At 39.0% G+C, this 25367-nt stretch overlaps 2 protein-coding genes and 1 non-coding gene across 6 annotated transcripts; all 3 read left to right on the forward strand.

Moving 5' to 3' along the window:
- Positions 1-213: 213 nt before the first annotated feature.
- gpatch1 (G patch domain containing 1) lies at positions 214-8359 on the forward strand. Of its 2 annotated transcripts, none has more exons than XM_043243929.1 (19): positions 214-310; positions 462-596; positions 682-767; positions 843-1006; positions 1085-1182; positions 1277-1329; positions 1440-1685; positions 1763-1913; positions 2052-2131; positions 2245-2449; positions 3037-3408; positions 3503-3681; positions 3845-3972; positions 5942-6245; positions 6398-6677; positions 6788-6928; positions 7308-7402; positions 7490-7626; positions 7758-8359. In XM_043243929.1, the coding sequence occupies exons 1-19, from the start codon at positions 241-243 to the stop codon at positions 7783-7785; spliced, it is 2952 nt and encodes a 983-aa protein (XP_043099864.1). In that variant the 5' UTR covers positions 214-240; the 3' UTR covers positions 7786-8359. The 2 variants fall into 2 exon arrangements, with proteins under 2 accessions (XP_043099864.1, XP_043099865.1); XM_043243930.1 differs by having other exon boundaries at positions 7493-7626.
- A 328-nt stretch (positions 8360-8687) lies between these two features.
- On the forward strand, positions 8688-8761 carry trnat-agu. Its single transcript has one exon. It is a non-coding gene; the product is annotated as a tRNA-Thr (tRNA).
- Positions 8762-8991: 230 nt separating this feature from the next.
- Positions 8992-25082, forward strand: lrp3 (low density lipoprotein receptor-related protein 3). 3 transcript variants are annotated; one of them, XM_043243933.1, is made up of 9 exons: positions 8992-9423; positions 9545-9796; positions 12752-12890; positions 15355-15560; positions 16762-17156; positions 17238-17459; positions 18595-19067; positions 19890-20022; positions 20837-25082. In XM_043243933.1, exons 2-9 carry the CDS (start codon positions 9709-9711, stop codon positions 21686-21688), a joined length of 2508 nt encoding a protein of 835 aa, XP_043099868.1. In that variant the 5' UTR covers positions 8992-9423; positions 9545-9708; the 3' UTR covers positions 21689-25082. The 3 variants fall into 3 exon arrangements, with proteins under 3 accessions (XP_043099868.1, XP_043099869.1, XP_043099867.1); XM_043243934.1 differs by having other exon boundaries at positions 9563-9796; XM_043243932.1 differs by having other exon boundaries at positions 8992-9796.
- The last annotated feature ends 285 nt before the right edge of the window (positions 25083-25367 follow it).

The following is a 25367-nucleotide window of genomic DNA, read 5'->3' on the forward strand; positions in this document are numbered from 1 at the left end:
TCCTTTAAAACATAAATCCCACACTATCCGTCAAACCAAACGTCGTATCGCTCCCAACGCTCTTTCTATCCGCACATTGCGAATTGTTTATTTTATGAATATTTATGTTTTATGTTATAAATTTTCACATTGTATTGTTTATGTCAGTGAGTTCACCAACTGAAATGATCCGAGTCAAAAGAGCGATTGGTTCGCGAATCGGACATCGCAGAAACGCACGCGGCCACCGTACTTGTAAACATGGCGTCTGACGAAGACAGCGATGAGGATTTCGTGAGTTATGGAACTCCTTTAGAGCCTCTGGAAGAAGGTGCTGAAACGTGTGCAGCGAAGCTGTCATTTGTGTGAATGTGAAGGTTTTTGATACGGAAAAGCTGATAATGTTGTAATAAAAATACAGAAGTAGAATGCGCACACTTCTCTACGCAAATCCACGGTGTTCGTATAACGTTGTGTTTCAGATGAACCCATCAGAAAGCCGGTGCCTGTGCACGAACAGACGGTTAAAGATGAGAAGGGCCGTTACAAGAGATTTCACGGTGCTTTCACTGGTGGCTTCTCCGCTGGTTACTTCAACACCGTCGGCTCTAAAGAAGGTCAGTGACAGCCTTTGCTCAGTGCACTGATACCTTCAGTTCAGTAAACAGAATCGCAGTTTAACTAGTCTGCTGTGTTCTTTAGGCTGGACTCCGTCAACATTTGTATCATCTCGACAGCAGAAGGCTGAGAGACAGAATGCTAGACCAGAGGACTTTATGGATGAGGAGGTTTGTGTGGTGATCCCAGTAATATTGTGCAAACTCTTGACGTTTGTGTCTAATAAAGGATGTGTTTACTTGAAGGATTTTGGTGAGCATGGTATTGCCCCTCAAGAGATTATCACTACAGATGATTTTGCATCCGAGAGGAAAGATCAGTTAAAGGACAAGGCACGAACGGTCAGCTCTCTTGCTGCTCTGATACCTGGAGACACTGGACTGCTGGAGGAGCTTATTGCCCCTGCAAGGTACTCATCACTCTCTAACTAATATGATCTAACGGACATGTAGTCGTAAACTAAGGCTTTTGCCTTGTGTAATGCTAGGTCATCCATTGGTGTGGAGCTGCTGAGAAAAATGGGCTGGAAAGATGGCCAGGGAGTCGGACCAAGACTAAAGAGAAAGCAACGCAAACAAAACACTGGTAATGAGACGAGATTTGAGACGCAAATGTTTTGTTTTAGCTCTAGTGCCATATTACGTTTGGAGCTTAACATTTACTCTTTCTCGTCTTTCAGATGCGAAACTTTATGGCTGCGCTTTGCCGCCCAATGGATCAGAGGAGTCCGAGGTGTGCATTGTTTATGGTGGATATTCAGAGACAAACTATGTGATTAGAATGTGAAGAACAGGCTTACAGCTGAACTTTTTTTAAAAACACATACCCAATTTTTTTTTAAGGAGGATGACGATGAATTCGCTCCAGAGAATGTGACTTTCGCACCCAAAGATGTGGTCCCAGTGGACTTCACCCCTAAAGTGGACTCCCATGGTCTGGGTTACCGAGGGCTCAACCCACTGCAGGCCTTGGGGGGCGGATCAGAATCGGCACATATAAACCTCTTTACACTTCAGTCTGAGAGAACAAGCAGCTTATTTGGAGACAGGAATTCAGCACAGAAACGCAAGGGTGGGATTGCAGGACAGGTAAAGCCAAAGTGCAATTGGTAATGGCCTTAAAAATAAATTTGTACACCTTTTTATTAGAAGATGCATGTGTTTAGGCTTTTGGTGTTGGTGCAATGGAAAACGAAGATGCTGATATTTATCATAAAGACTCCATGTCCAACTATGATACTGTTCTGGGAGGAGAAGAACCAGGGGATGGACTCTATGGATGGACTGCTCCCCAGCAGTACATTGCGAAGAAGAATGGTGGGTGACAGGAAGTACTTTGCTGAGTTTTCATAATGTCATTATTCAGGTTGCATCAGAATGTCAGAACAGCATGCCGTTTTGAGTGTTTTAGCTGGAAAAATGGATTCTCCATGACAAATGTGTTTGTTGTTCCAGATTCTAAAAGACATGTGGCATATTCGGGCAGGATTCTGGATGGGTTTGCATTGGCCTCTCAAGTCACAGAAATTAAAACAGTAATATACTTTTATTCACAATGGCAGTAGTACTTCTGTGTTTGAGTTCCTTTAGTTTATTTGCTCTGAATAAGTTGTCCAATTGAAATAGTCAAATTTGTTTTGTTTTCTAGGTCTATCCTCCCCCTGATTTGCCCCGTGATTTTCGGCCCATACATTACTTCCGTCCTGTGATTGATTTGACCACCGTCAGCCCCATTGTTGCCCAGGCACTGCATGCTTCACGTGGACACCTATCACAGGAAGCACCGCAGCAGGGCCGCCACAGCTTAGACTCTTCTCAGAGACGTGACATGCTGGGAGAAACATCTCTGCAGGGTAATGATGTCTCTGCGTATGTGTTGAGGTTGTTTAAGAGTGATTTGAATGACATATTTGTAATTGCAAATTAAATCGGGTTACGGCAGTGATGATTAAAATGTAAATAATTCAGGTTGGTGCTATCATGGAGATACCATAAAAAATAATGTAGTCAGTCAAAATTTGTGTTTTGTATTTCTCTCTTTTTGGCTGATGTATCACTCAGAAAGAGTGCAAGTAGGTGAAGAGTGAGTTTATAAATATTTAATTTTTTTTTTAAAAACTTACGGGACTTAATGCATTGCCTTCATTCTGGGGTGTTGCCACAACTTTCTTTTTACAGAATCCAAAAAGGTCCCTGACTGGCAAACCTTTTGACATTTTTTTTTAAAATTATCTCCTTCATCGTGATTTTGTTCAGCAGAAGTAGCTACACATAGTTGTCATCTTTAATTTACGAATTACAAATTTTCATTTTGAATATGAGGGAATTCTAATGAAAACTTTTATTTCTTTTTATTTATTTTTTTATTTTTAATTAAACCCAAAAATGTATTATGGCCAATTTTCTAACCCAAACGTATTTTAAAATGTTTGTTTTGTAGGCCCGAGCTCTGTATTTGAGCTGCTTGGCAGTAAGGACCGAGAGCGGCTGAATGAGATCCGCAGAGCAGCCGAGGAGCGGAGTAAGTCCAAGGCAGACCTTTCCTCAGCTGAAAATCGAGCTGCTGTTGTGGCTTCAGCCAAAGCTGCCGCTCTACAGTCTCTGTCCAGCCGTTTCCAGTCGACCACCCCACAGCCAGATTCTCTAACCTCTCCAGCCAAAACTCAGGCTTCCTCTGAAACCCAGATGGCCTTGAATGCTTGGTCCGGTCCCACTGCAGATGCTAGCAAAACCTTTAAACCTTTTGCAAAAAATCCAGAGAAACAGGCTCGCTATGATCTGTACATCAGCAAACTCAAAAAGGGCGATAAAGGTAAATTGGATGAGCTGTGTTTGGTGTGATTTATCCTAGACTTAGCTAAACTGAGCTAAATATCTGATTTCCACTGTGTGGCGGTGATTTGTAGATGGCCTGGAGTCGAGTCTGGACTCTGCTATGACGGAGTGGGAGAGAGGGAGAGAAAGGGAGGAATTTGTGCGTGCTGCATTACTCTATAAGCCCAGCAACTCTTCTCTCTCCTCACGTTTCACACGTGGCAAACAAGAGGATGATACAGACAGTGTTGAGGTCACGCGGGATCAAGAGGTACAGAGTTATCCTCCATTCAATCACTGAACTTTTCTCATTAAAGTTTAGTAATAAGTTCAGGAATTTTGCTTGGTTAAAATAGAAATAATAAGGTGCCTGTGGTACAAGAATAGTCCACTGTTTATTATAATTGTATTTTAATTTTCACTTTATTTTTTAGAATGATGTGGATGACAAGCAGGCCGCTGTGAAGATGAAGATGTTCGGAAAGCTGACCAGAGACACTTTTGAGTGGCATCCTGATAAACTTTTGTGTAAAAGGTTCAACATTCCAGACCCCTATCCAGGGTAAGACAGATTTGATGGATTAAATCATATGCTATATCTGAAGATACTGCTTTACTATTTAAGGGGATTAAGAAAAAAGCAAACAACAATGGTAATTTGCACTAATTGAAATACAGTTATGATTTTCAGACTTTAAAGAAAATACAAGTGCTCTTAATGCAATGTGTATAGTTTTATTTTCTTTTTTTTTTACTTTTCACCAACGCCAAGTTCTAAATTTTATTAAAATTAAAATTATTTATGTTCGATTAAAGGCTTAAATAAATATAGATTGTTTTTATTGACATAAACTACCGTTCAAAAGTTTGGGGTCATCCAGACAATTTTGTTTTCCATGAAAAGTCACACTTTTATTTACCACCGTGAGTTGTAAAATGAATAGAAAATATACTCCAGACATTGACAAGGTTAGAAATAATAATGTGCTTTCGTCAAAAAAAAATCCTCCATTTGCAGCAATTACAGTATTGCAGACCTTTGGCATTCTAGCTGTTAATTTGTTGAGGTAATCTGGAGAAATTTCACCCCACGCTCACAAGTTTGATTGGTTAGATAGGCATTTCTTGCGTAACCATACGGTCAAGCTGCTCCCACAACAGCTCAATGGGGTTTAGATCTGGTGACTGTGCCGGCCACTCCATTACCAGCTGCCTGCTTCTTCTCAAAATAGTTCTTGCACAATTTGGAGGTGTGCTTTGGGTCATTGTCCTGTTGTAGGATGAAACTGGCTCCAATCAAACGCTGTCCACAGGGTATGGCATGGTGTTGCAAAATGGAGTGATAGCTTTCCTTATTCAAAATCCCTTTTACTCTGAGCAAATCTTCCACCTTACCAGCACCAAAGCAACCCCAGACCATCATGTTACCCCCACCATGCTTGACAGATGGCATCAGGCACTCTTCCAGCATCTTTTCAGTTGTTCTGCTTCTCACAAATGTTCCAAACACCTCAAACTTCGATTCATCCATCCATAACACTTTTTTTTTTCCAATCTTCCTCTGTCCAATGTTCTTTTGCCCATATTAATCTTTTTCTTTTATTGGCCAGTGTCAGATATGGCTTTTTCTTTGCCACTCTGCCTTGATGGCCAGCATCCTGGAGTCACCTCTTCACTGTAGATGTTGCGGGTACTATTTAATGAAGCTGACAGCCTAGGACCTGTGCGGCATCTATTTCTCAAACTGGTGACTTGAATGTACTTATCCACTTTTTTCAGTTGTGCAGCGATGCCTTCTACTTTGGTTAGAGCCTGTTTGTTCTGTTTTCTGAAGGTAGTAGTACACACCGTTGTAGGAAATCTTCAGTTTCTTGACAATTTCTCACATGGAATAGCCTTCATTTCTAATAACTAGAATAGACTGTGGAGTTTCACATGAAAGTTCTCTTTTCTGGCCATTTTGATCGTTTAATCGACCCCACAAATGTGATTGTCCAGATAGTCAACCTGCTCAAAGGAAGGTCAGTTTTATATCTTCTGTAACCAGCTGTAAACTGTTTTTAGCTGTGCTAACATGATTGCACAAGGGTTTTATAATCAAACATTAGCCTTCTGGCGCAATGAGCAAAGCTTTACAACACTGGAGTGATAGGTGTATAGACACCCATTTCCAACAACTATGTAAATATTGCACCAAAAAACAGACATTTGCAGCTAGAATAGTCATTTATCACATAAACAATGTATAGTGTATTTGTGATTAGTTTAAAGTTATCTTTATTGGAAAAAAAAGTGCTTTTCTTTCATAAATAAGTACATTTCTAAGTGACTCCAAACTTTTGAACGGTAGTGTAGGTCATTTTATTTTTAGATTTCTATTTTTAATAAAAATAATAAATGTGTGTGTGTGTGTGTGTGTGTATAAGTTATTTAGTGTCCACCTGTCAATTAAAGATATTTTAGAAGATAATTTTTTTGTTCTTAAAATGTATTTCAAATTTCTTTCAATTTATCGTGTCTGGCTTGTGCAGGTCCAGTACTGTGGGAATGCCTAAAATAAAGAGAGATAAGTACTCGGTCTTTAATTTCTTGACGATACCGGATAGCGGCCAGGCCCCGAGTGCTTCCAAACCTCCTAGCTCCAGCACAACCCATCCCCATTCAACTCCAGAAGTCAATAAGAAATCCAGATGGGACGTAGCAGGGCAGGTATCTGAAGCTAAAGACCCACTTAGTGCATTCCTCAGTGAAACTCGCAGTGAGGTTTCAGCAGCCAAGCAAAACGAAGCTGGGGCCAAGAACCAGACCGACTCGCATGTTTCTGCCAATCCAGAGGTACAAGTGGACTGTATTCATTTAATTCTTATTAAAAAAAAAAAAAAAAAAGCCTCCTAAAAAATTTGTAAACATTCTCTTTTAAAGAATAAATTTAACACTACATTATTTTTAATTTAGTACTGTATACAATGGAATATAACATTATGCAGGTAAAAGTGGCCCAGTCCGATGAGAAGCAGATTGAGCCAAAGAATGAAGAGGAGGAGGAGAAGGAAGAGGATGAAGAAGAAGTGAGGCCTCCTATGGATCTCTTTAAAGCCATCTTTGCCAGCTCGTCAGATGAGAAGAGCTCATCTTCATCTGAGGAGGATAGTGAGGAAGAAGAGATGGCCCCTTCAACATCTGAACCAGTCCAGAGCAGTGCAGAGACCCTCAACCCAACCGTCTCGGCGCCAATCGCTCCTGCTCCTGACATCAGCAACGTGCCAGGTAGATGAACAGATGATGAGAAGAGCAGCTCCACAAAAATCTCTTTGATTAATCAGATGTCATTGCCAAATTGTCATAATCATTCATTGACCGTTTTCTCTTCCCCTCAGATTTAAAGCATCTTACAGTCCAGAACAAGCCGTCTTCTGAGACACCTACAGCACAAAATACTCAGTCCTCCTCACACAGTGCTCCTGATACCTCTCAAGGCCTGGATGAAGAGGAGTTTGGCCCCAGACTGCCACCTTCTGGTCAGTAACTGTCATTTATCATGTGTTGAAGCAGAAATAGTAACTTGCATTAGGTTAAATAAATGTCTAAAGCATGGCTGCTACTAGAAATCCTAAAATGATTTCACCTAAAGCCTGCAATACACTACATGATTTTTTTCTGTCAATATTAAGTGTATGATATTTAAGTGTATGTCTAAAATCTGTTCAGATTTTAAAGGTAGTGTAGTGTATTCCAACCTTTAATCACACCAGACATAGTTTCTTTAATACCATGAGACTACTGAATATACAGGTGCAGTAATATTAGTTATTACTTTCTCTTTCATCCAGGACTTTTCAATAACCTGTCGTTTATATTAACATGACGCTTTACTGACACTGTGTGTCCCTTTACCAGGGTTTATCCCATCTGCACAATCACCGCAGCAGAAGAAACACAAGAAGAAAGATAAAGAGAAACACAAAGCCAAGAAACACAAAAAAGAGAAAAAGGTGGGTTCTTCTGGAGCAGCTGTGACGGCAACATCTTTGTAAAATTATTAAATATGTTTAATTTAACTTTTTTCTTTTTTTTTTCAGAAGAAAAAGAACAAGAAACATAAGCATAAAGGTAAACAGAAGAAGAGGGTAGAGGAGTCTAATAGCAGCTCAGAAGACACAGACTCCAACAGTGAAGATGAAAATAGAGTTGTGTCTAATAGTGAACTGCTGCAGAGGTCAGAGCCCATGAAACATTTCATAATTCATGTCGTAAATTATAAGGTTGTCTTGGTATTCATATTTCATCATTTGTAATGATTAATGTGACTATTTCTCTTTCTTTCTCCATTTTTCTCTCTGACTTTAGGTTAAAAAACATCAGGAACAAGAGATAGAATGTGTCTAAAGAACAGAGAGTGAAGATTTGTGTGTGCGTGTGCGTGTGTGTGTGTGCGCATTTATGTGTACCTAATGGCAAATGTCCTATGATTGCAGATATCTTTTAATAATAAATTCATAAAAAACGAAAACAACACTTATTATTATAATCTTAGGTGCCGTAAGTGAAGCAGATAAAATATTCCAGATTAATAAATTTATTCCCCACCGTATAATATGTGTGACCTCACCCAGATGTTAATTGTGTGATATCTGAATCAGAAAAGACGAATGTGTTTACACAACGAATTTGTCTTGACAAACAGTCAAGTCATCTTAACAGTGCTAGAAAATGTACAGCCATAGTGCAGAGATAATAATAATAAAGAGTCTACAATCAATTTATACAATAAACAATAATGCCTATGTGGCAATAAAATGTAGAAAATAAAATAAAAATTCCAACGGAATATATTTGTTATATATCTGTTGTAGACTAGGTTTGTGATAAAAATCCACAGTACAAAATATGTATTTTGCGTTTTTTTTATTGCGGTTTATTCTTCAGAAATAAAAACAATGTACATGATATATCCATTTAAGACACAATATCTGACACAAATCAGATATATAGTTGACAAAAATGACTGTCAATTAAATACATTCATCACAACTGTGAAGGGTTCTCTCGGAGTAACCATCCAGCGTTACTTTGATTTAATTTACACCAGAGCGAACAGAGCGCTTATTATGGAAAAAAATTCAGCGAGACCTATACAACACAAATTACCATAATGATGTCAGTACTGTGTTGTTTGAGCGCTGTGCAGTTAAATAAAAACCTTTTTTTCCTCATCTAACGTGCCGCACTCAGTTTGTAGCGTCTATATATACAGTGAGTAATGACCAATCACGCAGCGGCGCCGTGGCTTAGTTGGTTAAAGCGCCTGTCTAGTAAACAGGAGATCCTGGGTTCGAATCCCAGCGGTGCCTTTTGCACCACGCGTAACTAAACTTTTAAATACGTAACACTAAATAAAACAATTTAACAAAACAACGCATTCAAAATGGATGGACTAATGCGATTGGAAATGTGTTACAAAGAACATTCTAGTCGTAGGCTGTATAAACCGAACGAAAACCTTTGCATTTTGAACCCAGTAAGTGCAGAGATCTCTGAAACGATTCGTAGCACGATATTGTATTGCTAAGCACGAAAATAATAAAATGGTGCACGGCCATGGTTTCCAGCGATGCATCCCTCCGTCCACGAGAGTGCAGGCTTTCGCTGCCAGCTGGTAAGTCTCTAGACAAACCATGAAAACAAACCAAGGCAGATTCTATGGTAAAAAAAAAAAAACTATTTACATGCATCCATTGTAAGATCTTACACGAATGCATCCGGGCTTTTGTATTAAGATGCTACCTTTAAGTTCAACATTGCACGTTTACATCTGCATCTTGTTATCTTGGTGTTTTGAATAATGATCTCAGATGCGCTCCAGTAGTCTTCGATGGACAGATGAAGACCTCTGAGCTGCATTGCCGATATTACTTCACCATACATCTTATTACATAATTGGCACACTGTGGAACTGAAGTAAAGTAGTGGGACGACATGATTACTCGTCAAGATGTACTGCGAAAAGAAAAAGGTGATCAATAAGTAAATGTAACCGGCTTGGTGATCGCCCCAAGAAAAGCAATTCATTAACCAAGAATCAGTGTGTCCTGTGCTGTCCCCACTGAACCTCCAATCCCGTCTCTCCTCTGAAGGTCTCTGTCTTTCTCCAGACAGCGCAATGAACCTCAGAAAGAGGAGAGACGCTGCTTTTGACGCGAGACGCTGAACCGAGCGCGAGCGCGAAGCCGACAATGAAATGCGCTGCGAAATCTGCCCGGATTGTGAGGAAATGACCTGAGCTGTGAACGAGAAGAAGATGACGGCGATGATGATGGAGAGGATCGGGGCGATTCGGCTTTACCTCATGAAATGGATTTGTCTGCGCTGGGCTTGGGTTTGCGTGGGTAAGTAGACTTCTGAAGGATCGTGACATTATATCTGCCAGGTATTTAATTGAACAAAAGCTACGCGGTCGATTCAAATGAGAGCAGTCGAGCTCTAGCTCACTTTGTTTTATTGCATTGCACTTCTATTCAAACCACGTTACGGAATGATGTTAAATATTTAATTCAGAGCCGAGGCGGGCGACTGCAGGTTGAAGTACGGGAATGGCAGCGGTGACAAAGAAAGGTTAAGCGGCATACGCAGGTTTTGCAGCATCCAGAGAGCCGAGGAGGACATACCCGCGTTTGGCTTGTTGCCATGGCAGTTATAAACACGGCGGTGTCCGTCTGATCTCCTCCAAGACGATGGCTGTTTGTGTTTTTCTAAATTAAAAAGTGCGTTATTGTGCAGCCTGTCGCTGATTTAAAAAAAAAATGCTAATTGAGTCGTTCACGTGCAGTTCTTCGCACCGCGTTGTAATTAAAATGTAAACATTACCTATACCACTTAACAATATTTTCTACAGGGGTTCGCTGGTTTCTCCAGGCTGGTCTATTGATTGGTTTTAGACATGTTTGATACTCTTTTCAATAGTGGTAGGGCACCTAAACTTACTGAGCACCAGCATCTCCCAGGCTTGGAGACCAGCTTGTACCAGCCCAAAACGTTCTGGTCAGATAAAGTGTGCTTTTTCGACCTCCTCGGGATTCTGAGCGTTGGTTTTGAGCGTAAAACCTATGTGTACAACTAGACGGCAGCTTTCACGTCTCCCAAACACTGGGCATCTGATATCACCCGTAATCTATTCCTAGATAGCACTCTAGGCTTGTTTGAGTAACACATGATCTGTTGAGGTCAGCTAAATGCTCAACAGACAACCGCAGATAAAAGAGAGTGAGACGAAAAGAGACGCCGGCTTTAACTCAAGCGGATGCTCTCATGCGAGAGAAAGAAGCGTGGAAAGGGGAGGAATGGCTGTGGTGTTTGGAGGTGTTTTCCAGTGAAGGGGTGGTGACAAAAGAGGGTTTGGTTGGGGGTGGGGGCATGTTGATAGTACCAGTAACACCTAGAGCTCTTCATCACACACACACACACACACACACACACACACACACACACACACACACAAACACACACACACACAGACAGACAAAGGGACCTTTTTCTGTGTCTCTTCATCACTCTCACACACCCAAATGCAATGCATTTCGTGTCCAAACATGTTTTTTTATCTATTAAAAGTCAATGTGAATCACTGATATTTACACACTGTTTCCTATTAGAGGATCTGCTAACAATGACGTTCATTATATTTAACTTTAATAGTTTGCGGTACTTCTGAAATTGAAAACAACAAAGCCAGATAACCCAATAGCAACAAAATGTTCTTCCTTGTGTTCGTAGGTGCTTTGGTAGGATTTCATTTAGAGAAAGTAACTAAGCAGACACATAAATAATACAGGCAAGACAGCTTCGAGTTCAGGTTATTTAAGCCTCACTGCCTTATTTTCTTCTGTGTAAAATTGAATATGTTGTCTACCCTGATAGCGATTATAACGTGCGCTGTATGTATCTGGGGAAGTAAGAGAATGTCAGTGAGCCTTAAGACTCAAGATCATAAAATGATTTGTTGCTCGTATGCTGGGATTCCCCTGATGTCTGTCCTGTTCTCTCACGCAGAGAACGGGGTATTATTAGCTTCTTCCTTTCAGGTTTGCTCAAGGCTTTCAGACACTCCTAGACATAATCATATTATGTGTAGAGTAAAAGCAGTCACCGGGTGTATGACAGATGTGTGTTCTTCCTGGAGAGTAATAAATGAGAGATGGAGCTGAGGAGCATCACAACATGAGCCGGCATCTGTATTCAGGAATTTCATCTCGTGCAAAACATAGAAATAGCAGGGAATTTTATAACCGTGATTTCTAGTTCTCAAAAGGCCATAGAACTATTAAAGAGAGTATTTTTTTGTTGTTGTTCTAAATGTATTATATATTTGCATATAAATTATTATATAAAACCCTAATCACTAATGATTTTATTATATAAAATATTTGTGGTAACACTTTAGAATAGGAAACACTAATTCACTATTTACTACAACTTTTTCCTCAATAAAATCCTAATTAATAGTTGGTGAGCTAGTTTTTAGGTTTAGGTATTAGGTAGGATTAGGGATGTAGAATAAGACATTAATATGTGCTTAATGAGTACTGATAAATGGCTAATATTCTAGTAATATGCATCCTAATTATGCAACTAGTTAAGAGACCCTAAATATGTTATATATTTGGGAAATTACCATGAATCATGCAATACACAATACTCAAATCGTTACACCCCACATATATATAACAGGGTTCCTCACATCTTACACTGGAGGTCCAATGCACTGCAGAGTTTAGCTCCAACCCTGATAAAACTCACCTACATTTTCTTAAGATCTTGAAGACTCTGATTAGTGTTTGATTAGGGTTAAAGCTAAACTTTGCAGGAAAATGCACCTCGAGGTCCAGATTTGAGCATCACTGGTGTATAATCTAAAATCCTGAAATAACCAATGATTGGAAAAGTCCAGGAAACGCGCGTGTCTGCATTGTAGATACATTGCAAGAAAACAATAGTTAGCTGTTTATATACTTACTTGGACTTCCTCATTCTTCCTGAACTATTTCTGTTGCTTCCCAGGCTATTTCTTTCTTATCTTTCTGTTGGGATTCGTAATCGTGAGCATGCACTCTCACACACATCCCTGCTAAATTGAGTATTATATGTCAGTGCAATTGCACAGGCTCTCTCTTTTCCTTCTTGAGTGAGTGGATCAAATTCTTGCCACGAAATATATGGCTCAGGAATCCATGAAGCCTGGTGCGATGCGTTGATGTCATCTCAATCACAGTGTGTGAGCTGTGGTCACTCATGAGTCACTCCGCCAAACACAAACAATAGAAATGTCTTGTGTGTGTGTTCCTCAGCTGCCTGTGGTGGGAAAGTGGAGTTACACACCGAGAGGAGAGGAGTGATCTACAGCCCATCGTGGCCCCTCAACTATCCGCCCGGAGTGAACTGCAGCTGGAATATACAAGGAAGCCGCGGAGATGTGATCACCATCAGGTAGATGCATGCAAGCTGTCTCTCGCAGCGGTGATTAAATGAGTGGGGACTTGTAACAAGATGTCCCACCAGCATCTGTCCCGTTCTTGTGCGCTTGTATTTGTCCTCTGTGCAAGCAGGAAGTGCTGCTCTTCATGAACATAAATTATTTACAGCAACTTTCACACTGTTAGAGACCCCAACAGTTTTTATTTTACTCCGTTGTATGACTGCACGGTATTTCCGAACAAAAAACCAACGTAAGCGTTTTTCACACTAATGAATAGTTTTTTGCATTTCGGTGTTTATGAGCCTGTTTGCAAGTGTATATTGGTTTGCGCATTCTTCCATATGAAAGTGCTTAGACTGCTGTGTGACTAGAGCTGACTGCAGGGATTTTATAATGTACTATTTCTTGCCTCTCCTGCCACTGTTGTGTGTGTGTGTGTGTGTGTGTGTGTGTGTGAGTTTGTGGGCTACGTCACCGCTTTAATGATATTATCTAAAAGCATGACATCATCTCTTCTGAGATTTGTTCTTAGGGCAAACCTTGAAGTGGAAAAGGATGATAGTACTGATAAATAGAATTAAAATGTATTTTAATCCATGCTGGCTAATTATTCATTGTCTAAAAGCTGGAGCAGAGGCATTTATGCAACACTTCATCAATCCCGTTTTGTCAAATTGCCTCAGACACACTGACATATGGGAATCTGACCTGTTCTTCGAGTACTGAGATGAGATGTCTTTTGTGTGTCCCTTTTATTTTCCTGCTGATATTTTCCCTGTTCGCATTGCAAAAAATGTGTTATAAAGAACAATATTAACATTTGTAGTTTTTAAAAATTAATTTATTTTTATTTATTTTTTTAATATTGGAAATATAATATAATGGTTATACTTTTCATAATTTTATTCTGAAAATTGCAGTTTTGATAAAGCCTAATGTTTGACAATGATTAATATATCTAAACAGTGCACAAAAACACTGTTTAGATCGCTGAGTATAAGCTATTGTTGCAGTGCAGCACAGGCCTGAGAGGTAAAGAGACAGTTATGCCAACTGGCCAAAAACTGTCTGACGCTGGCCCCGGGCCATCAGGTCATCCTTTTTCTTGAGACCTGTCTGAAATATTCAGAAGCTTTGCATAATGTGTGTGTGCACGTCCATTTAAATGACAGCCAGAGGAGATTTGAATGTCTGTATTTTAATGACTACTCTGTGAAAGTGCAGTTTAATAATGTCTATCTCATCATTTAAATTAAAATGTATTCTGCTGAGTTATTGGGTCACACGGTAGGGGTGAAAGTCATGTCTCTGCTTTATGGTGAATAAAAGTTTTATTCTTGCTTATGGACGAAATATTTGTGATATCATATTTCAGCCTGAACTATAAAATCATTAAGTGAAATCTGCCCAAGAACATCCGAGTATATCTTACTCTGACATGTTTTGCCACTCCTGAAGACATTAGAAATGTATTTTAAAACAAAAGATTTGATAAAGCAGCTGAATTTGAAGAGTAGATGGCAGGGAGAAAGAGAGAGAGAGCATAGCAATAGATGTATAACATTGTCAAATTCTTGGCTGCAAATAATCCATTGTTCTGTAATGGTACTGGATTCTGATTTTATCTCACACTTTTAAGTATTTGTGTCAGCCTGTGTGTGTGTGTGTGTGTGAGAGAGAGAGAGAGAGAGAGAGAGAGCGTGTGTAATCTATTAATCTATATAATAGTTCTACTGCACTCTCTTTTGTTTATAGTCTTCCATTCTTTGATGTAACAAAAATGTTATTAGGGTCCTTCATATTATGTGGGAAAATCTGTATGATTGTTTAATTTAAGGTGGTATCTGAGGAAATACTATTATATTAATGAAAACTATTTTTGTAGGGAAAACCATTAAGAAGCACCTGTAATAAAGAAAAAGAAAAACAAATAAATTTCTTTGTTGGACATTATTCTATCGCATATATATATATATATATATATATATATATATATATATATATATATATATATATATATATATATATATATATATATATATATATATATATATATATATATATATATATATATGATTGGTATTTATATCATATTTAAAATGAATTATTAATATGCAAGTATATTAATAGTATATTAAGAATATTTTCCAACGTACTGCTCAACTTTTAAACAAGCAGAACTGTCTTGTATTGTCACAGCAGAAGAGGTTGGTGTGGTGAGAAAATCAAACACATAAAAGGGTCATATAAGGAAAAGAGAAGAAAACTAATAGGTTTTTTTAGAATATTAATGTGACATTTTCTTTTAATGTTTTTCTTTTCTTTTAATCTTCTTTTTATCGATTTATTGCACCTCTGACATTTCATTTATTGATGTTGTTCTAGAAGTTTTTATGTAGGCTAGCGTACGCTATTATACCGTGGCAGCAGAGGTTTCAGCCCATGTATTAAACACAGTGTGTTTGCTGTGTCCAGTTTTCACAGCTTTGATGTGGAGGACACGGGGGACTGCAGGGGAGACTGGCTGCTGCTCGGCCCCACGTGGAAAGCTGAGTATCGCTTCTGTGGCTCTGTTCTTCCTCCTCCCTTCATCTCATCCAGAGGACGAGTCTGGGTCTACTTTCACTCTCAGTCGAACAGCTCTGGACAGGCACAGGGCTTCAGACTGTCTTATATACGAGGTGAGTGAACTCAGAGTGTGAATATGTTCCATTAGAAGCCCTTTCTGCTCTTTTGTGTTTCGTAGTAAAAGTAGTTTGTACGTGTGCCCCATATTCCAGTTCTTCTAATATGATAACTGTGTGAAGAACTTTTTTTCTGTCATTTTCTGTGTGCCGTGTATAAACACGTGCATGTATATATTTCAGAAAAATATGGTATATCTATATATTAAATATATTTCTGTATAGTATAAAAATATACATATAGAAATATGTACTGTATGTGTGTATTTATATATGCATAATAAATATACACAGTACACATACGTATATTATGGAAATAAAAACCTTTGTTTTGGATGTGAGTGATTAATCATTTGACAGAACTAATGTAGACTAAATATAATTTATTCCTTCTATGGCAAAGCTGAATTTTCAGCAAGCATTACTTCATTCTTCAGCGTCACATGCTCCTTCAGGAATCATTCTAATATGCGGATTTTGGGCTCAATGTTTGATTTGATTTTGTGCCCAATTATTTGTTTGTTTTGTTTTGTTTTACATGTTTGGGTGAGCAAAACTCCAAACAGAAGTACAGTGTTGATGCCATATTATGCTTTTGCGTTCTAAGGTTTAATATCAGTTGATTGGGCATATTGCTTAACATACTTTATGCGTTTTCTTTTGAGTTGTAATGTTTCATCAGATTTAGTTGTTTTCCTACATTAGAGAGCCACTAAATCACAGAGACTGTTGCTGTGGCATATAGATTTACTGTAAGCACAGATTGACCAGATCAATAGTATATGGCCATAGATCTGTGATGAAACGCTAATGCTTCGCAGCACAAGATCTGTGCATTTTTGGATAGCACTTCTGTCAGTGTGTATTACACAGATCTCGGCTGTTGATTATTAGTTAGATCTAATATGCAGCTAATGAAGATGAAGGAGATAATTGGCTGTCGTTGCTCGACTCCACGGGGAATGTGCGCATGAGCGTGTGTGTGTGTGTGTGTGTGTGTGAGAGGAGTGAAATGCTGCGTTAGTGCCTTTTCCTCAGAGGTGCAGTTCAATCAATAATACCGAACGGCTGTGTTTGTTAAGCTGTCACCAGGCAAACACCATCTGCAGAGTGGGTAGATTTGATTGGCTTATTTCAGCAAACTGTCAGTGTTTACATGTGCAAAAGACTCTCTTTGTCTCTGTTTTTTATTCATTAGGTCGCCTGGGTCAGAGTAGTTGTGAGAATGATGAATATTTATGTGGAAATGGTAAGTGCGTGCCACGTTCCTGGCGCTGTAATGGATTGGATGAGTGTGGAGACAACACAGACGAAAGGAGCTGCGCTGCCCCGCCGACACCCGCCCGGGTCAGTCTGTGTCCGCCTGGTACCTTGCAGTGCTCTGATATCCAATCTACCCGCTGTCTGCCGGTGTCACTACGCTGCAACGGAGCCAGGGACTGTCCTGACGGATCCGACGAGGCCCACTGTCCCGACACCTCCTGCGGAAAACACTTAGTCAACTTCTATGGGACGTTTGCCTCACCTGATTTTTTCCGTCCAAACAGGAGCGCTGGCACAGATCTTCACTGCACATGGTTCCTAGACACACAAGTACGATAAGAACCTTATTTATTATCATTTTAGAATGCGTTAAATCACTTACAGCATTCTGCCTAACTGGTTTGGTTCCAGGACCCCAAGCCGTTGGTTTTGCAGGTGGACCTACAGCTGGGTGTGGGAGATTCTGTCCGTGTTTACGATGGTTTGGGAGAACGTGCAGAACGTCTTCTGCAGTCTCTCTCTCACCATAATAACCACAGACGAGCCCTCTTGGAGTCATCCCAGGGACAGATGAGCATCTTCTATCATGCCAAACCACACAGCCCTGGACACGGATTCAACGCCACCTACCAGGTCTCTCAATCTTGGTGATGCTGATAAATGATGTCCTCCATTTGCATTGACATTGTGTTTCTTGTTTGAATACTTTGCTATTGTACTGTAATTGGTTTTTGTATCAAAAGCTCACGGAGACCATGATCAGGCAGCAAGAGTATTTGACCCAAACTTAGAGAAACAATAAACACAACACATTTATAAAATAATAAATGGAGACAGGAGGAATTAACTCAGGAAACATAGAACTATTATTACTAAACCAAACAAGGACTAATGGGGCTAATTAATAGACGACAGGTGGACTGAGTAGGACAGACAATGCAAAACTAGATCAAAACAAGAAGTAGTACAGTGTAGAATTGTATTTTAGTACATTGTTAAAAGCTTATTTTTTCATACATCGTGTGAAGATATGATGATTTTTATGTGATGACAAGTTTGGGTGAAAAACAAAAATATGAAATCAAGTAATATTTATATTCAGCAAGAGCACATAAAATGTATTTAAAGTGGCAATAAAGACAGTTGTGTTTAAAATATATTTCAAATAACTACTTTCTATTATTCAGAGAATTCTTTTAAAAAAATATGATGATTTCTATTAAAAATTAAGCAGCATGGTTGTTTTTAATAATATTTATAAATAATAATACAAATGTTTCTTGAACAGCAAATCAACATAATAGAATTATTTCTGAAGGACCACGTGACAGCAAAGGCTGAAGTAATGACTGATGAAAATGAACAATTCCCTTAAAAAAACATAATGTTATATATAACATTTGAAAATACATTACAACAGTTGTTGTTTTTACTCTATTTATAATCATAATCAGTCAATATGCATAATAGGCATGCTTATAAGCAAGTAGTTACAACTGGTCCCTAAACTTAAGTGTCACCAAAAAAATCTTACTGACTTTCAATTTTATAACAGTAGTTTGTATAGAAAAAAAGTGAAAAATGTTCTTATAATATATTATGGTTTGAATCTGCAGAGATACTATCCTCTAGCTATATAACTTGATATGTAGCTTGAACTAGATCTCCACAAGAAAAACTGTGAAGTAAACTGTACTTACTGCAGTTTATGGTTAGGATTCATACACTAACACTAACAATGTGTTAACCTCCATTCCTCTCTCTGCAGGTTAAAGGGTACTGCTTCCCAGGTGAGCATCCATGTGGCACGGACGAGGGCTGTTACTCTGAGCTGCAGCGCTGTGACGGCTACTGGCATTGCCCTGGTGGCCGAGATGAGGAGGACTGCCCTCTGTGCCAACCAGGAGAGTATCCCTGCGAGGGTGGCAGTGGGGCGTGTTACTCGGCCTCCGAGAGGTGTAACAACCAGAAGAAGTGCCCCGACGGCTCAGATGAGAAAAACTGCTTTGACTGCCAGCCTGGAAACTTCCACTGTGGAACCAACCTGTGCATCTTTGAGACGTGGCGCTGCGATGGACAGGAGGACTGCCTCGACGGCAGTGATGAAAGAGACTGTCTTGCATCCGTGCCCAGGAAGGTGATCACAGCGGCACTGATTGGCAGCTTGGTCTGTGGACTGCTGCTGGTCATTGCACTGGGCTGTGCCTTTAAACTCTACTCGCTCAGGACAAGAGAGTACAGGTCAGGTGATTTCCACCGTCAGAAAATGTGTAGTGCTTTATGAAATTTACATTTTAAAATGTATTATATTATTATGCACATGATATGTGTATATGTACCGTATATTCGTTTAATATTTATTTTTATTATCTATTTTTGCCTAGATAAACTCCTAATTTGCTGCTTATTAATAGTTAGTAAGGTAGTTGGTACATTTAGGTATTGGGTAGGATTGTAGAATTGGTTATATGTGCTTTATAAATATTAATAAACTGTCAATATGTTTATAGTAGGCATGCTAATAAGCAACTACTTAATAGTGAGATTTGGTCCCTATACTGAAGTGTTACTTTTTTTTTCTTAGTATTTCTAATTTTGTTTTTGCTTGAATTTATTTAATCAGTGTTTTACATATAATTTGTATTGTTACCTAAATAGTTTCACCTCCATAGCCAAACCATTGCTTAAAAACTAGAAAAGCACAGGTTTATCCCAACCAGATAAAGAAAGAAAACATGAGGAGAAAGAGGATTTACTCTTATCTTGTTTCACTTTAAACATAATTGGTTTTGCAGTAACCCATACTCTGCTCTGGGAGGTGATGCACAGTTTTTCTCCAGTTAGCCTTGTAAAGACACAGCAGCACCCAAAATACCTGCACTTCATCAAACTGTCAAAATGCTGGTTTAGTAACAGCTCTTGGGGATTCTCAAGAGATATCCTGCCTGCTTGTGTTCAGTAGCTTCCCTTTTTTCAAAAGTCATTGTTTTTTTTATACATTTTTAAACAGCATCAATCAGCATCTTTATAAAACAGCTCTTTTTGTGTTCCTCTTTCTCATAGAGCTTTTGAAACCCAGATGACTCGGCTAGAGGCGGAGTTTGTTCAGAGGGAGGCTCCGCCCTCTTATGGTCAGCTGATAGCTCAAGGTCTCATACCTCCAGTCGATGACTTCCCAGTGTACAACCCCACCCAGGTATGTGAAGATGACACTCAATTTAAACTAGCAGCAGATGAAGAGTTCTTGAAAGTGAAGAAAATCTGTAACTCTGAAATCTGTTTTTTTCTGTTCTGATATTCCAAGTAATATCAAGCAGTTGGGTTGTTTTAAATATTAATTACTTAAATATAGGTAATTTATCAAATTAAAGTTCAATGAAAGTATTTTTTATATATTAAATGTTGGTTTTATAGCAAAAGCAGATAACTCCAATAGTTGTTTTGGTTTTGTTTGTTTTGGAAAAAAAACACTTGTTTATTGTTTGTAATCTCTTTAGATGACATTGAAGATGCTTGACAAACGTTGTTGTGATCATAGACTGAATGGATGTTGTGATTACACACCATACACAGAGCTTTTCCCTCACCGTTGTGACGAGAAGCTTTTGCGTGCTTCCGTAAAACGTTTTTCAGCTTTTAATTTCCATTTGCACCTTGAAGAAGATCTCACAGGTTCATCAAATTCCTCAAAATTGTCCATTCTCCAAACTCCTCTCAGCTAGCTTATGTGTAAAATAAGGCACGCCAAAGCTCTTCAATCACCAATAAAATACTAACAGCTAATTTAAACTGCTTTCATATTAGTAAAAATTTTGCAAAATTTTGATTGCAAAAACATATCTGCTTTCCATTGTTATTAGTGTAATATGCACTGCTCACACAGAAGTCACGTTAGAAACAAACAACTTTCTACTGGTTGATTGGTCCAAACTTGGAAACAAACCAATTCTGTATTCCTAGTGAAATTACAGGGTTTTTAATAAAGTCTATTGTTTTTCTGTCTCTCCCAGGCATCTGTTCTGCAGAATCTCCGCTCAGCAATGCGGAGGCAGATACGTCGCCACTCTTCTCGTCGCTCCTCTTCTCGGCGGCGACTTGGTCGTCTTTGGAATCGCCTGTTTCATCGTGGCTCTCGGTTACGGGGTCAGATACCTCTCCTCACACCTCCAGGCCACACGCACACAAGCACGCACCCCGATCTGAGCCTCCACAGCTACAACACAACGGACGATGGCATCGAGGAGCCAAGTGACAGTGCGGGACAGACTCCGCCCCCCTGTTCAACGGTGGCACTGGGACTGGCCCTGCAGGCTCACACCGAGGCTCTCTGCCTACCTGACAGAGAGTCCCCATCCTCTCCTCTGTCCTTGCCCTCCCCCGGCTCACCCCGCTCCACCTCTGACACCCTGGAGGACGAAGATGATGAAGATGACAGAAGTTTAGAGAGGATCAGAATGAGATCCAAACAGGTCATTTCCCCTAAACATAAAGATGACGACAGTCCTCCTGGACCCCCCGACAGCCCCAAACGCAGCACAAGCCGGTCGAGGTGTTCCAGGCGGCTGGTGCAGGAACTGGCTGCAGAGCTCAGAGGAGTCTCTCTCTTACGGTACACCTCTGTGGGCATCTCACCGCTCTCCTCCCCTGAGTCACCCACGTCCTCCAGCGGTCAGTCCGAGGAGCAGCGAAGCTTTCCCACGTTCAGAAAACCACATATGGACACACACACAGACTCGCTCACAGATGCTCATGGGCACGCCAGGAAATCTTCAGTAACAGAAGAGGTTCCTAGTGACAGTGTCAGGCTTTGCAGACTCACAACTAGCGAGGAAGAGGATGATGAGATTTTGTTAGTGCACTGAATAGCCTTCATCACCACCCCTGTTCTGATTTTGTGCCAACACAGTGAGCCTTGCTAGGTTCAACCAACAGACTTCCATCCAGAGTCGTAAAGTACAGTACGTTTACATACGCAGTTAGAATCAAGTTTTTTGCCTTTTTACATTTTAAGTATACATATACTTAAACAGATATTTGAAGAATTAAATACACAAGACTAAAGCCAACTGCAGTCTGATTAAAGGGATAGTTCACCCCAAAAGTTTGTCATTAATTAAATACCCTCATGTTGTTCCTGCAAGTAAAATATTTTTGATGAAGTTCAAGCCCAGAAAGGTAGTAAAGACATCATTAAAATAGTCAGTGTGATATCAGTGGTTCAACTGTAGTTTTATAAAGCTATGAGAATACTTTTTGTGCACAAAGAAAACACTTTAAATATTTATTCCCTTCTAAATTAGAAATTGATGCCAGTTCTCGATAGTACCGTGATGGTGGGTGGATGAACCATCCCTTTAACATGTGTACATGCCACATAAAATCATGCTGCAATTACATCTGTTAGTGCAACTTTGCAGAAACCCGACTGGTACGACTTCAGTCATCATTCATATGCATTTTAAAAGACAAATTATTGCTTTAGTCAGACTGAAATCAATCTTTATACACATAAACGCGCTGCCGTTCGAAGCATTGGGTTCAGTAAAAAAAATTCTTTCATTTTCTTAGATTTGTAAATCAAAAAATGTAATCAAAGTGGCCATACTGGATTCAACATTGTTACGAATATTTCCGCTTCGAATAAATGCAGTTCTTCTGATCTTTCTTTTTACAAAGAATCAAAAGCCAAAATTGACAGTTTCCACAAAAGCATTAAGCGGCACACTTTTGAGCATCGATCATAAGAAATAATCACCCCATTAGCATATTAAGATGATTTCTGAAGGATCACGTGACACTGAAGTCATGGCTGCTATAAAATTCAGCTTTGCATCACAGGGAATTAAAATTCAACAGTTCTGTTAAACTCTGATAAAACATTGCAGTTTATGTATTTTCATAAAAGAAACAGGCAGCCTTGGTGAGCATAAAAGAGACTTCTATCAGATGTGTTAAAAAATCGTACTGACTCCTAAACCTTTGAACGGTAGTGGACTAAAAGGTTTTGAGTCTTGTAGTTGTAGAATGTTTGACATTTTTTCCTTCATTGTATAAATGGAGGAATCAATCTCAGCTCAGACACTGCAGTGTCATTCTTAATTAGAAAATCTCACAGTTCAGCTCCAGATTGTTCACTTGCTAGAAATCACCAAAAATCTTATGAATGTGACTGCAACACTATAACACCATTTGATTACCAAGGACTGAGTATACTTTCCCACATGGAATATAACAGTCTTCCATTAGTAATATTCTGTCATGACCTTCAGAATCTGAAAAGACTTCAGAGATCTCCTCTCACCTGAGCTGCCCGGCACCTTATAAGAGATTCACCGTGTCGCCCGCAGAGGGGAAACGATCCTACGGTCGTCTAAGTTTTAACAGAACCGGCCAGTTCTCTCAGAATGATGCTTTATACGTTCACATCTGAATGTTAAAGTGTTGGTTGTGCTCTACATAAATGCATTTTTCCTCTTATATTATACATACCGTTCAAAAGGTCGAGGTCGGCAAGATATTTTTTTGAAACGTGAAGGTTTTGAAAGAAGCCTTTAATTCTCACCAAGGCTGAATTTATTTTTTTCGAAATCTACAGCGACAACATTAATATTTAAAACAGCTGCTTTCTAATTCTACTTTGAAAAGTAGTTTATTCCTTGTAATGTCAAAGCTGATTTTTCAGCTTTGTCTTCAGTGTCACGTGATCCCTCAGAAATCATTCATAAATTTGCTGCTCAATAATCGCTTATTAGCAGTTGCGCTGCTTAATATTTTGTGTAATTTAATGCATTCTTGCTAAATAAAAGAATTGCTAAAAAAATAAAATAATAAAATATGACCCCAAACCTTTGAATAATAGTGTACAGTTTTATACCCTTAAACTACTGGAGATGTTTGCTGATTTAGTGATGATTATCAGCTTTTTGTATTTAAGGATTGTTTTGTTAGTCTGCTTACCAGACTGTATAATATCATGGCAGGTCTACCATTGACATTAAGCTTTTTCCTAATGCAAAAGACGGCGAGTCTTTTTTGAAGGGAAGCAGAACTCAGGGATCGTATAAAGGCTCATGAAAGAGAAGCAGTTAACCTGGATTTCCTTGTTAACGGCTGTTAGGAGAAGTGCTGCTGCCTCAGTTGAGTTCTGAAGCCATCAGGACATCAGAGTCATGGAGAAATGACTCGACATCCCCATACACTCACACACGTCGGTGTCTTTGTTTTTCATAACAACCTATCATTTCATTTGCATTAATGCATTTGGTACTTAAGAAAAATAAATATGTTGCTTCCGTATCCATGAATGTACGTATGTCCTGTTAAGGAGTCTAATGCTACATCCTTTTTAGCTCTAGCACACTTCGACCTGGTCTAAGCTTGGAAATAAGAACCAGTCAAACTAGACCCATCTCCTTCCTTTCATTCTGTCTGCTGGCTGACTGCCTGTTATTTCACACATTTCCATTCTCCATTCCCTGACTGCAGGATTTCTTCTCTGATCCTATATGTTTAAGAATGTGCCATTTCAGAGATTGACAGATTTTATAGAATCGCAGATGTTTTAATACATTGTGAAGCCTTTAGATTGTGCCATTAGAGAGGTCATGCACTTTCTGTCTCGTCATTTGTTGGGCTCAGTTGAAATGATTGAGAAAATTAAAGCACTGCTAAGAGACTTTACTTGCGGCATCCATGATTTTTTTAATATAGTGTCCTTTATGTTCTGTGAAATTCAAGTAAAATCCAACAGAAGAAATAAATCAACACATGCCATTATAAAGTCTTTTAGGGTTTTTCGGCCAGCAGCTCGAAAATCCTAGACCAGTGTTTTTGTTTAGTTTTTTTTGATTCGACGTCCACCTGTTGTCCAACACAATATGTGAAAATGATTAATTTTGTATTTACAAAAGTTTTGAATAACTGTATGTTCCTGAATAAAAAATAGGAAAAATAACGTTTAGATTTTTAAAGTCCCTTTGACATAATCAATTTGAATAATTGTACGTCACCCTGTGCCTCTCTTGTTTACTGAGGCTCCTCGATTTAAACCACTGACTTCTCATTTTCTCTTTAATTTTCATTTCAGTCTATGGTTGCCTTGAACATGAATATGGTTGCCTTGAATTTTTTTTTTACCTCTAAATCTGGTTGTGTATGGCTGGTATTGGTCAAGGTTTTTATGTATTTCCATTTGCTGGAAGGATGAAAAAAATGTGTTTACCTGTACCTTGTATTAAACAAGATTTCTTCATTAGATATTCAGACTAACTTATTGTTACCTGGATGAAGTGTAGTTATTTATAAACCTAATCTTCCCTAATGCATACACTTATAGACCACTGGCTGAATAACAGGTACTTCCTGTTAAAAGTATCACAACCTTAATTACTGAAAAGATAGGTTTAGTTAGTATATTTCTTCTCCACTGGTCATTTCTGTCAGAGAATGTCTCATTTCATAATTGCTTTCTTGCAATATAATGTCTAATTTTCTCTTTCCAATGTCTTTACTCAAACACACATAGTAAAGCACAACTTCTTG

The sequence above is a fragment of the Puntigrus tetrazona genome, chromosome 7 (assembly GCF_018831695.1).
Source record: "Puntigrus tetrazona isolate hp1 chromosome 7, ASM1883169v1, whole genome shotgun sequence".
NCBI classification, from domain to species: domain Eukaryota; kingdom Metazoa; phylum Chordata; class Actinopteri; order Cypriniformes; family Cyprinidae; genus Puntigrus; species Puntigrus tetrazona.

Excerpts from the sequence above, each read along its gene's own strand:
- gpatch1 (XM_043243929.1), top strand. The coding sequence starts at position 241 with ATGGCGTCTGACGAAGACAGCGATGAGGATTTCGTGAGTTATGGAACT. Across the intron at positions 1,686-1,762 it reads AGGGTGGGATTGCAGGACAG|GCTTTTGGTGTTGGTGCAAT; the intron begins GTAAAGCCAAAG and ends GCATGTGTTTAG. Across the intron at positions 2,132-2,244 it reads AAGTCACAGAAATTAAAACA|GTCTATCCTCCCCCTGATTT; the intron begins GTAATATACTTT and ends TTTGTTTTCTAG.
- lrp3 (XM_043243932.1), top strand. The coding sequence starts at position 9,709 with ATGACGGCGATGATGATGGAGAGGATCGGGGCGATTCGGCTTTACCTC. Across the intron at positions 17,157-17,237 it reads CATGGTTCCTAGACACACAA|GACCCCAAGCCGTTGGTTTT; the intron begins GTACGATAAGAA and ends GTTTGGTTCCAG. Across the intron at positions 17,460-18,594 it reads GATTCAACGCCACCTACCAG|GTTAAAGGGTACTGCTTCCC; the intron begins GTCTCTCAATCT and ends CTCTCTCTGCAG.